The sequence below is a fragment of the Manis javanica genome, chromosome 11 (genome assembly GCF_040802235.1).
Source record: "Manis javanica isolate MJ-LG chromosome 11, MJ_LKY, whole genome shotgun sequence".
Taxonomy (NCBI): Eukaryota; Metazoa; Chordata; class Mammalia; order Pholidota; family Manidae; genus Manis; species Manis javanica.
The window spans coordinates 53,967,376-53,980,145 of NC_133166.1; the positions used below are offsets into that span (position 1 = coordinate 53,967,376).

At 51.6% G+C, this 12,770-nt stretch overlaps 1 protein-coding gene across 2 annotated transcripts in view; it reads right to left on the reverse strand.

Moving 5' to 3' along the window:
* ABTB2 (ankyrin repeat and BTB domain containing 2) overlaps positions 1-12,770 on the reverse strand; it is a 173,493-nt gene that overhangs the window by 11,343 nt on the left and 149,380 nt on the right. Inside the window, exons 4-9 of one of the 2 annotated variants that reach the window (XM_017672940.3) lie at positions 7,270-7,422; positions 5,859-6,024; positions 3,068-3,157; positions 2,413-2,514; positions 452-548; positions 27-162 (exon numbers count right to left, since the gene is read on the reverse strand). In XM_017672940.3, coding sequence (XP_017528429.3) covers positions 27-162; positions 452-548; positions 2,413-2,514; positions 3,068-3,157; positions 5,859-6,024; positions 7,270-7,422 — 744 coding nt within the window. The remainder of the gene's footprint in view (positions 1-26; positions 163-451; positions 549-2,412; positions 2,515-3,067; positions 3,158-5,858; positions 6,025-7,269; positions 7,423-12,770) is intronic. The other variant, XM_073216386.1, reaches the window with a different exon arrangement.

The window sequence follows — 12,770 nt, forward strand, 5'->3', positions numbered from 1 at the left end:
TGCCCCACCTCACACAGGGCAGGTACCTGTGGCCGTGGGCGGCTGAGTGGCTGAAGCAGTTCATATCCTCGTGGAGGGAGGAGGCCATGCCGTTGGCTTCAAGCATGCTGAGGAGGGGGTCAGCGCCCCTGCTCAGCAATAGGCTGACCAGCTCATAGTTCCCTAAAAGACAAGGTGGACCAAGGATACTACCACTGTCCATATCACTGTGCCCCTTTGCTGGGATCTGCCTGGACACTGAACTCCCCAGAAACCCTGATGCATGGGGTGGAGGGAACCCCCCACCCCCAGGGGCCTAACAAGATGGGTTTCAAGGCTTACAACAGGGGTCTATGCATGTGGCCAAATGTCCAGCTACAGGCCTCTCGGGCTGGGTGATGCTGTGAGCAGGGCGGGTAGTGCCTTGGGGCAGTTGGGGACCCCTGCTGACATGCTGACAGGGTGTGCTTACCGGCTGCAGAGGCCAGCTGCAGCGGTGTCTCCGCATAGCTGTCCTCACCACCATTCACTGCTGAGCCCTCCACATGGGCACCGGCATCCAGCAGCAGCTGCCAGGGCACAGGGGAGGACACGTCTGTGTGGTGGGGAGGATTTGGGCTGGGTGCGGGGAATGCCTGTGGGGAGGGCCTTTAGTTCCCTCCGGTCACGTGAGCATGACTCATGACTCGGCTCACCTAGGCAGCCAAGGACCCAGACATGTAGAACTCCCGATTACCCTCAGGGCTCCAAGTTTCTAGAATCTTCACTTCCACTCTTGTGGCTTTTTGGACCAAGCCCCTAAGTGCTGTGGGGACTGCTAAGCTATATCTCTTTCAAATGCTTTCCCATGAATTGGTTGCAGAGACCTTTCTAAGAACTTACGCAGACAGCAGAAGTAGTGGGGAAGGCATAACGATCGGAGTCAGAAAGAGCTGAGCGGCGCCAATCCTGGCCGCCCACCAGTGAGTGACCTGAGGCAGGTGCCACAACTTCCTCCTCTGCAAATGGAAAGCAAGGCCTGCCTGGCAGCATCATTGAGGATAAATGAAATGATACTCAGTTCTCCACAGGGCCTCAATAACTCGTGGCTTTTAAGACCCTCCCCAGAGGGGTTCAGCAGGCCACCCAAGGCTGAGAAGTGCAGGGCAGGGGCAGAGCCTCACTGTGTAAGACACCAGGTGGCCTCTCGCCGGCAGATGGATGTGGCAGGGTTAGCAGGCACCAAGAGATTCCAGCCAAGCGGGGCCTGGCTTTGCCTTGGGTGGGCGTGGTGTCTGCACCACCCCAACAGGTGGCTTTCTGTTCCGCCTTACCTTTCCTGACCAGCCACTCTGGAGGGAGCCACCTTCCATCATCCCCAGGTTTCTGGGCACCAAGCCCTACTCAGAGCCTGCGTTTGGCAGTCTAGGGAAAACACTGGTCCAGCCTCGCTTGGAAACCAGGTGTGAGGAGTCCAGTGTGTGGGAGCAGGGGGGCTGTCAGCTGGAGGCTCCTGGCAGTCAGAAACCACTCGTGCCTGCTGGAGCCAGTGCACCAAGGTGCTGGAGCAGGAGGCCTGCCATTGGGGTGAACCTGGGCACTGGTCCAGGCAAGCCCAGGGCACAGCCCTGCAGGCTGGTCCGGGCTGGGCAGGAACTCTGCTCAGGTCCTTAGGGCAGCAGGAACCACAAAGCAGGTAGGACGAGGCGGACAGCCTGCTAGTGACCACTCCCTGAGTCCTTGCTCCAGGCTGGGGCTGTGTTAACACTGATCAATAACCTGGACATGACCCCTGCCCCAAGGACTCTCAATCTAGTGGACAGTGAGGGTGTTATATGAACTCCCAGGAAGGGGTGCCGCAATCCTGCCCCAGTGGCTTAAGGAGCAAAGGAGTCTGGGAGTTGAGTGGCAGTGCGCCACTGTCCTAGCTGGGGTTGGACACTCATGCCAGCCACAGTGAGCTGGGCCAAGGTGGCACAGTGTGGCTCAGCTTGACAGGTGAGCTATGCAATCTGAGTCTGCTCTCAGAAACTGGGAATCTGAGAGACTAAGCCTGCTAATGGAGGGTAGAACGGGAAGGATACCCTTCTGACACAGAGCTGGTGCTGCAGTAGGACTCACAAGAGAGTAGGAAAAACAAGGGTCGGAAAGAGGTTGGAGGAGAGAAAGCCACTCCCTTGCACAGATTCCAGCAAGCCCCGAGACTCACTGACACATGCAGAGCAGGCCCGGTACCACCTGGACTCGGCTCTTGTTCTCTCAAATTCCACCGGTATTGTTACACTCAAGCCCTCACCTTGAGGCAAACCAGGTGGGGCTCTGCCAGCCCACCAGGTGAGCTGGCCTTACGAGTGCCTCTGGTACCTCTGAGTCCAGGCAGCTGCTCACTCAGGTGGGGCTGGGACCCAGTCCACCTGGCAAGCTGAGGGCACACTGCACCTGGTAGGAGCTCACCTGGACCACAGAGATGTGTCCATGGAGCACAGCAAATGTCAGTGATGTCCAGTGCCGGCTGTCGGGGTGAATGGAGGGGTGCCTGGGAGAGTTGCTTGGAACCTGAAAAATACCATCAATGATCAGCGTTACTTGGGTGAGTGACATTCCTATGCAGGTGACACGGCACCTGGGCTAAGGGGGTACTCTGCAGGGATAGTGACTAGGAGTCAACTCTAGTGCTTTCTGCATTCAATTGGTAATGTCTGCCTGGAACACCATGTGAACAAGGCTCAGAAGGATGTCCAACTAGCAATGTCTGCCCTGGGCAGAGAGATGGCAGAGAGGGAACACCATGCCTGAGAGGGAGGCAGAGCTAGAAGTATTTGAGGATGGCAGGGATGGCTGGGGATTGGGCTGGTAAAAGGGAAAGGTGCTGTAGTAACGAAGTCGTGGCCATTCTCTCTAGTCCACTCCCCCCTCATCTTACCCCCTCTCAGACAGAAGGCCCAAATCTCACAGGAAAACCCTCTTTGCTGTGATCTCTATACATTCTCTGTTTCCAGTCCTCTGAGACACGTCTACCCAGTTGTCCAGAACACTGCATCCAGCATGACTGATGGGTGTTCTCTTGCTGGGCCAGGGGACCAGGTATAGTTCTTGGGGGCTTATACACCTGAATGTCCAAGTTTGCTCCAGCATCTATCAACATCTGGACCATGGCTTCGTCCCCAGCAGCACAGGCATACATCAGTGGTGTCATACCCTGCGTGAATCAAAGGCAGATGCTACAAGGTCTGGAAACAGAACACGACGTCATGTTTTTCACAACACACCTTTGCCCCAGAAATCACAGATCCGGTCTCCTTCTTGACCTGGCTGCTCATCCTGAGCAATCCTGTCCCTCATAGGTCCACTGGACACACAACAGCTGAAGGGTGACTAGGGGACTTCCTGCAAGCACTGCAGGGCCCCAGAGGCAGGAAGAGTACAGGCCCTGCACCAGACTTGGGTGCCAAGGCCACCTCCGTTGTGGGGAGCTGTGAACATGGTATAGCCTATTTATCTCTCCCAGCTGCGGTTCTTCCTCTTTAAAATGGGAAAAACAAAGTATCTACCTCATAGGGTTGTTGTAAAGAATATGAGTTATATCTATAAAGTGCTGAGCACAAGAGAAAGCTTACCTTAAGAGCTAACTAGAGTAACACAGTAACACTATGTCTGTTACTAGTCATACGCCCTAGCCTGACTCATCCACACCCTGTGCACATATTTCCCTGTGTGAAATATTTTACCTGCACTGTCTCATCTAATCACCATAACATCCCTTTCAGGGAGATTCTATTATCACCCTCACTTTACAGATGAGGGACCGAGAGGGCATTAACGTGCCCAAGATACACAAGGAGTGGAGGGAGGGCCTCGGCCTGGAGCCCGGGTCTGTCTGGGCCATGAAGCTCACCCTTTGAGGATCTCACGGAGGGTGGAGAGGTGTTTGGCTACAACACCTCTTACTAGTGAGCAGTGCAGAGCTTTCCCCATGGCTGAGGCCCTGAGTGTAGTGTAGATGGGCAGTTAACGGGGCTGCCTCCCAGCCAGGAATCGTTCTCCGTGGCCAGTAATAGCAAAGGCAGCAGTGGAAAGTGTTATTCCACAGCTGGATCCTGGCAAGTGTTTGTCTGAAGCCCTGTGGTATTATTTATTAGGTTATTTGTGTGTAGAGAAGATCTCCGTACCTCATAAATCCTTGCCTACTGCTCAGAGATAAAGAAATGGCAGATTAATCATGGGTGAGAGGAATATTTACCCAGAGATCATTCTATAAATACCAAGGCTGAGGGAACAAACAGGATTGAGCATTTAGAGAAAAGCCAATTGTTTTATCCCCCTCTAGATATGCTTGACTTCTTTTCTCTCCACACATCTGTACACAATTCAGCATTTAAACCAGGCTAGGAGCCTTGTGAGAAGAAACTGCTTTTTTGTGTATTGGTCCCCCGAACCTGAGGTACGTAAAGAGGGTAAGTCATTGACCAGTTTCAGGGATAACCATAATCATCAATGTATGGACAACAAAACCCAGAATGAACATTTATTGAGCATTTACTATGTGCCAGATGGAAAATTCTCCTGTGACCCTCTGGGCAGGACTACAAACCCCGCATCCGAGGTGAGGAACCTGAGGTGCAGGGAGGTAGAGTAGCTTGTCCCACGTGCCATGGCTGTGGTTCATCTAGAGCTATAGGCCGCAGGCTTCCCTGAGGTGCTGCTGAAGATGATACCCTGGGATGAAAGCTCCTGCGACGCCCTGGGACCTGTGTTGACACCCAGCCTGTCACCTCCCCGCTGCCTTGCCACAGCCTCTCTGTCAGCCTGCGGGCCCCCATCCCAGTACATGCCCAGACTGTCCACCTTCTGACTGCTCTGGGAGGAAGCCCCCCTTGGCCACTCCTGCTTGATGTCTCAAAGTCCACTCTGGCCTCGTGGTTCACCTGGCGCTTCATCATGCCCTTTATCGTGCTGCCGTCTCATCTGAGAGCATTACTAGCTCCACACTTGTGATCAAACTTTCCCCACATTTCCATGTGGTCTTCCAGACCATGGTGCCATCACCTACATGGCACATGCTCACACAAGATAGCGTCAAATAAACAAATTGGATGTTCCATAACGGTTACGAGCCCAGAGTCACACTGCTTGGATTCTTGTAATCCCAGCTGCATTCCTCACTAGTTGTGTGACCTTAGGTAAATTAATTTCTCTGTACCTCAGCTTCCTCATCTATAAGACAGAGATAATTAATTATAGTCCTTACATAAAAGAGGGGCTACCAAGATCACATGAGTCAATCTGTGGGGAACTCTAAGAACAATTCCTGAAACATAGTAAGCACTACATAAATGTTATTCATGGTATAAACAAGAAACCAACCAAAACAATTCCATCTAAAATTGTAAATCACCTCCATCACTTTCTCTTCTAGTTTTATTTTACTTCTTAGCACTTTTCACTAATATGCTCTATATTTTACATGCCTCTGTTTCTTAGTATCTGCCTTCCCCACTGGAACATAACTCCATGAAGGCAAGGATTTCTATGGGTCTGACACATGATAGGCACACAAGATTCTCTAATACAGCCTTTGCAATTATCCATAGCTTGAAATCTGGCTGACTCCTCCAGACTTTTTTCCAGCTCTACACCATCAGGGGACACCCTCCAGCCTTCAGGTGGCAGAGGTGGCGGGGAGGGAGAATCCCCATTACAAAGATTTTCCAGTGAGTGCCAGGGAAGTCTTCAAGCTAAAGTCCCACCTGGAACAGGCAGGGCAAGATTAAGGAGGAAGCCCACATCTTAGAAGCACAGAGTTGAGCACCGCTCAGGTTTGGGACAGAAAGGTCTGTGCCACCAGCTCTGGCAATCACGAATCCCAACTCTGGTCCCTACGCAGAGCTCTCAGAACACACCTGGTCGTCCATGGTGTTCACCCCGTCTGGGCCCAGGGCCTCGATTGCCTGGCTGATGAGGTCTGTTCTCCCACAGTTGAGCATGCGGAAGCCCAGGTCTTGGTTGAATTTTTCAGTAGCTGCTCGGGCATCCAGCCTCCGGAAGGAACTGAAACAGCACTCAGGTCTGTGCAGAAGAGACCCAGAGGGGTGTGAGCATGAGTGTGTAGACTTGTTCTCCTAGAACACTGCCTCTCAATGAGAGGTGACACAGCTATGCTGTGCTGATGTGTGGCATGAGGACAGGGTGAGTGGGAAGGGCTGGGACTTACTATCTGACTGGCAGTGGCTGGCTTTGTTATGCTCAGAGACATGAAGAGTACAGAATTCTGATGTTCTGTAAACGTGTTAAGGAAGTGCTCTGAGCTCTGGGGACTTTATTTCCTGATAATTGACAGGTCCCATCTGACAATCTATGAGGGGGCTGCCCAAGGAGGAAGAAGCCCCCACCTGGGCTTGCCTGTATACTTTTTGCATGGAGAAATCTGCACTTGGCCTACAGAACAGTTGCTATAGCCAAGTTCCAGTTCTTGGCTTACATCTGTTCTCCTCAAGCCTTCCTGGTGAGGCCCAGGCGTACCAAGGAGATAGTGGAGAGAGGCCCAAAATCTCTTTGCAATCAGGCCATCCTGTCAAGAAGAGTCACAGATAAAACCCACGTCTACGGAGGGTTTCCAACAAGTGCTTTCAGCCTGGAGCCTTGGTTGGTTCAGAAGGAGGTTCAGGCATTTGCCATGGGGACAGAGGAGTCTATAACTAGGGTTTGGACAGTGGGTAAAAAAAAAAAGATGCACAGCTGCCAGAGGACAGAGATGTCCAGAGGGAACCTTTTTGGGGCCATATGGGCCTGGGGTCACATGTGGGCATGGCTGCTTTGCTCGCTGAGTATCTGGGTGAGAATCATTGTTCCTCCCTGAACCTCAGCGTCTCCATCTGTAACATGGGCATTGTAGCCCCTTCATCTCTAAAACTGTCATGAGGACCAAGATAAATGCACAGACAGGAAGGGCTCAGCACAGTGCGTGAACATAGGAAGTGTTCACCAGAATGATGGCCATTATAGCAACACAGGAAAGAGAGGACCCACTTCTGCTGCTCACCCCCAAATGTCCCCAAGTCAGGTTGTGAGAGTGCTCCTGCCCAGATCCAAAGGGGTGTGTACTCTGTATACCAGACAGTGGCTACACAAAATGCATCAGGAAAGCAGCCAAGGTCCAGGATGGTGAGTTCTGCACTCCCTTAGCGCGGCTAGCACAGGCCACAGCCCCTGCTCCAGCCCTTGCTCATGCCAGCCCAGCCTCCCTAGGTGGAGGTGCAGGTGGCTGGGCCTGGAAGCCAAGGCCCTCCCGCCTCACTCCTCCCTGTTCCATACTTGAGCTGCCGGGGCTCACAGTCCAGGCCAGGCAGCAGCAGCCGTGCCGCCTGCCGGATGTCGCCGCTGTCCACGGTGAGGCTGCGGCGGTGCTCTGCATAGGTGATGGCCACGCGCATCCACTCCATCAGCGGCGGCAGGAGCATGAAGGGCCTGTGAGGCAGCAGACAGACAGGGTCAGACCTGTGGGGTGGTTCCAGGGGGGAAGAGGGGACCCCCTTCAGCATGCCCTCTCAGGACACAGTTACAGGGGCTGGTCACCTTGGGATCAGAGGTGTGGAGGGGACTTGATCCTTCTCACAGAGACCCCAGTTTGTCCCTTTCCATAGGAACTTTGTCATGGTTCTGAAGGAACTTGTGTCATAGGCTGCGAGCACAATCTGAGGGCTTCAGGCAGCCAGTGAAAGAAGGGGCTGGTCCCTGTGTCAAATTGGGGACTTCTGTCCCCCCTAAGGAGTTCACATGGGGTCTTCAGGTCTCTCTGTAGAGGGGAGAGCCTGACTCCGGGTAGTGGGTGCAAAGCATTCAACAGACACAGGCTCTGAACCCAGCTTTGCCATAAGCAGCTGGGCGCCTTCATTGCCACAGAGAAACACACCCTCAAGCCCATTTCCTTCACCTCTGAGACAGGGTAACACCTACTTCTCGGGGCTGTGGTGAGGCTAAGTGAGGACACATATCACACCACAAGAGCACAGCTGAAAGTCACTCCTTCCTCAACGGGCTGCGGGGGCCTGAAGCCATTTCCTGCAGCCAGCCAGAGCTGCCTCCTATGGGGAAGTCTTCCAGAGTTGCAGTCCTGTGGGGAGGAAGGGTCCCAGGGGCCTATGTACACCAAGAACCCCTAGCCTCAGAGTGGGCATTAGATGGAAGACGGGAGAGGCCGTTCTGTTCAGCAAGGCCTCTGAGTAGCACACTCCAGTGGGGCACCTTTCACAAGGGATTGTGTGTGTCACCAGGGGGCGCCATCCACACGGCCCGTGCCCAGTGCCCCTGGCTTGAGCAGTATCGCTGCACAGCCGTTCAGGGCCCTGCCTCTCCCTGCCCCACACGCGTCTACCCCGAACCCACTCAATCTTTGTTTCAGTGGGGGGAAGAAAGGTCTGTTCGCTATTGAGGGAACCTTCCCTTTGTCCTGCACCAGCTCTGTAAAGTCTCCTGTGGTGAAGGCTTCCTCAGGAAACCACTTCACAGCCCCTCTGATCCTCCTGCTGCAGACGAGCATCAGTGGCTGGTCTTTGACTTCATGACTCAAGGGACAACCAGCCTGCTCTGCCCAGGATGGATGGTGCACTTTCCCACCCCTTCACAAGTCAAGGCAGCCCTGGGCGCCTGCCCCATCTGGCTGTGACCTCTAAGGGCAGCCCTGGAGTTAGCCTCCCACCTCCCCCACTCCTGCTGCCTGCCACCCCTCCACCCTTCCCTTTAAACTACACCTTGGGCAGACAGGCCCCCTGCACACCCCACACCCTGACTCCCAGGGCTTCTTGAGTGTTAGGCCCCTGCTTTCACTGGCATCTTTCCCCTAGACATGCAGAGCCATACTTTTACCAGAAAAAGACCTCCATTCTTTCTCCTCAGTACTAAGTAAATCACTGCAGGGAATCAACAGGTGACTGGTCTCCAAAAGCTTAGGTCAGCTTCAAAGTTCTAAAAGCTTCTCTCCTTGAGGGCAAAGGATACTTATATTTATTTATTCTTAGACAAGACAAGCAGATGTGAGCTTGATGGTGGTTTCTTTGGAAGTTATTTTGATGTTCTGGTTCTGGCGTTTCAGAAAATATATTTGGGTCTGAGTCACTTGAGCGGTGCACTGAGCATACCCATCGGTGCGGTGAGGAGGTGGCCCTGGACCAGGAGACCCTGGCTAGTCTTGGCCTTCAAGGATGCCCAGAATGTCCCCCCACCTACTCTGCAGTCCTGGCTCATCATGCTCACTAGGACACAGCAGACCTCCGGCTATTCAGGGCTCTCAAGCCCACTTCCGCCGGTTCCAGCTTCCTTGAGAGAATGAACCAGCTCTCATCACTGCCCACCCACATCCTACTTATTCTTTAAGGTTCAGTTCCAATACCATTTCTTTCGAGAAGCTTTCTTAGATCCTATCTCCCCAAAGATAAGCTCTTCCTGCTCCAGGATCCCTTAGAACTCTCTTTTCCATCCATGTATGTGTCCCATCTAACTGATTAGACTATTTCATCTGAGGACAGGAATGATGCCTTTCTCACCCTGTGTTCTCCAAAATATGCCCAGCATGGGTACTCACACAACAGCTCTTCAATAAATGTTGGCTGAATGTAAAAGTATGGCAGAGCATCAGACACTTGGTATAATGCATCCAAGTTTTCAACACTGGGCTAACTCCTGTTTCTGTACAGAGAAGAATAGCATATACTTTTCAAGGGCGTAGTGTTGACTTGTTAGACTGGGAAGCCAGGACTTGATGGAGGATCTTGTAGAATGCAGAAAGGAACAACAATCTAATTGTGAATTACTCCTATGTTTACAAGATCTTTTTTGATTGTAAATAATGCCCATTTGAATGTTCTCCAAATATTCTTGGATTTTAAAATGCTTACACTGCAATGCCAGCAGGCAAGCTTGGAGATACACTTTTACATATCAGTCCTTCTGATCCAAGGGGAAGACTTTATCAAAACCACCAGCCTTGGAGACTGAAGCATAAGCAAAAAGACAGTTCATGGATTTGCCAGCAATTCTTCCTATTGTGATCAACAGCCAAGACAAAGTGCCAAGTGTAGTCACTAAAGTTCTAAGTGGCATCTCCTGGCTGTACTAGGGAAAATCCAAGAGGGAACTTGGGAAATCATAAAATCGAATCAGATGGTGACGTGATTCATTCTGTTTTGTGCCACTTAGAATTCACATGACAGGATGCAGTATTGGTAACCTTGCTGGACAAATAATGGGAATTGGCTCATTCAGCCTCCATTTTGTTATCTCAGTAGGAGATATGGAAAGTGTAAAACTATGTTTCCCAGGCTCCTTTGCACCTCAGGTTCTGGCTGCAAATTGGTTTCACCACTGAGATGTAGTATGTGAGATCTGGTAAATGGATGTGAGGCAGAGGCCACCTTTGTGCCCCTTTTGCCAGTTTCTACTAGCAATCCTGGTCATGAAACATGAGGTCTTCCTTGTTAAACTCCTCTAAGCATTCCAGTGTCCATTTTCCCACTTCCTGGGAGCCTTCATAGGCAGAGCTAGTGCCATTGAAAGCAACAGCAAAGCCTTCCTGGTTGCAGTTTCAATCCTGAATCATTGCTCTAAGGGCTGTCTCAGAGGGCACAAACCTCACCACCCTCCCGTGGACAAGCTCTGCCCTGTCCTTGGAGGCATTCCGGGAAGTTCAGCCTTACACCTGCTCCTTGAGCCCCTCCAATGATTCTGTATTCTGTTGGCCCTGAATTCCCTGTACCAAATCCCTTCCTGTTTAAAATACCTAGGGTGGTTTCCCCTTCCTGAATTGAATACTGATTAATATTCTCAACATATAGAAATTCTTTAGGGTTATGACTGTCCCTCTGCCTCCGGGGTGCGAGATAGTGCCCACCTGCCCACAGACAAGGCCGGGCCAGCCCCCACACTGACCTCTTCAGGCCTTTCTCCTCAGCCTGCCCATCCCCCTGGCCTGTGGTCTATGGGAAGGTAAAGTGACAAGCAATTCATGGACTTTCTCAGTAACATCCTTCCCTTGGCCTATGGGTTTCAGGCTACTATTTCCTTTCTGGTAATTTAATCTAGTCCACTGGGCATACTGAGAAGCTGGCCTGCATTACTGGACATTCTGGAAAATCCCTATGAAAACTCCCATCTGCGTGGGCCGCATCTGCATCCTAACTGCAGGGTGAGAAGGGCTCCAGAGGAGCAGAGCTGGGAATGGCCCATGTACACACTGTCCCAAGGATCTCTCTGCTTTGTTCCTTCCCAAAGAGAAAGGTTGTTTCCCTCTTCCTGCCTTTCTCCTAGACTGAACTTGGCCACAAGCCTTCAATGCCAGAGTGCTAGTGCCCACGATGCCAGAGGCAGGGAGAGCGGGGCAGGGCTGAAGGAACCCTCTTTGTTCTGCCCTTCTGCTACTGAGGGTCCAGTACCTCTGACTAGCAGTTCTCAAGTGTTTGGTCTCAGGATCCCCTTTCAGATTACTGAGGCTCCCAAAGAGCTTTTGTTTACATGTGTTACTCTATTGCTATTCACTGTATCAGTAATTAAAACAGAAAAGGTTAAAACATGTGAATACACAAGCTCACATCTCATCAGCCAACAGAGCAATACCATCATCTCCTGTCACACAGCTGGAACACTCACTAGACATTGTGAGACAAGAGGTGAAGAGGCAAATAACACCTTATTATCATGAAAATAATCTTGACCCTGTGCCTGCCAAGAAGTCTCTGGGACCCCAGGGATCCCAGGACAATATTTGGAGAATCATTGCCTTAGACAAATGTAGCAGATCCCTAAGATAGAGCTGCTCTCAGACTGGTGGGTGGCAGTGGATGTGGGGCTGGTTTCTGCCCCTGGTGGCACACAGTCTGGGCCAGTTCTAGAATGGTGTATGGTTTGCATGCACACCCAGCCTGGGGATCCGAGGGTCCTATAGCCCCTTCCCTACAGCATCCTCACAGGAGAAAGCTCTACTGTCGTAGGAGCGACTGAGCTGGCTCTGTAACCCTGGGTAGATCATTACCCTCCTTGGGCCAGTTTTTCTATTAAAGAAGGGGTTAAGTCAGGGTTTCTATATATTTTCCATTGTGAGAACACCTTCTGCTATTGTTTCACAGACTCTACATGCCAATAACTGTATCTACAGTACAGTGATCAAGAGTGGGCGCTGAAACGAGACCCCTGGGTTGGAATCCAATGAACTCACAGCGAATTAAATTGTGATCCTACACAAGATACCTCACCTTTCTTATCCTCAGTTGTCCCATCAGCAAAATAGGTATAAATAAAAGGACCACCTCATAAGACGTATGTACGTAAAGTACTTAGCACAGTGTTCAGGACATGGTAAGTTCTCAGTGATGGTTAACTATTAATACTACTTCCGTATCTGTTGACAGAGAAAATACCTACCAGCTAAAAAGTCTACAGGAAGCTGGTTCTGTTAAATGCCTCAGCTCCGGCCTTCTTCAAGTCCAGCCAATTCTCTCCCACTAGCCCTCTAGCAAGTATAAACATGTAAAGCTTGCAGAAACCTGCCAGCAAACTGCCCACCACCCATTCCATCCAGCTCATAAAGCCAAGAAAACAAACGCAACCACTATGTCAGGTGCGATCTGGAAACTGTTTCTGGCCATGCAGGCCCTGGGCCTGGCAGTCAAGAACCTTGCCCAGGGAAAGGGACAGTGACAAGGAACAGACCTGGTGGGGGGGTCATGAACATGTGAGGCGGTGAGGGGCGTGGGCATGGAATTCCTGCTAAGGACCCACACCCCCTGCATGCCCAAGGCTGGTGGTGCCCTAACCTAAAACCCACA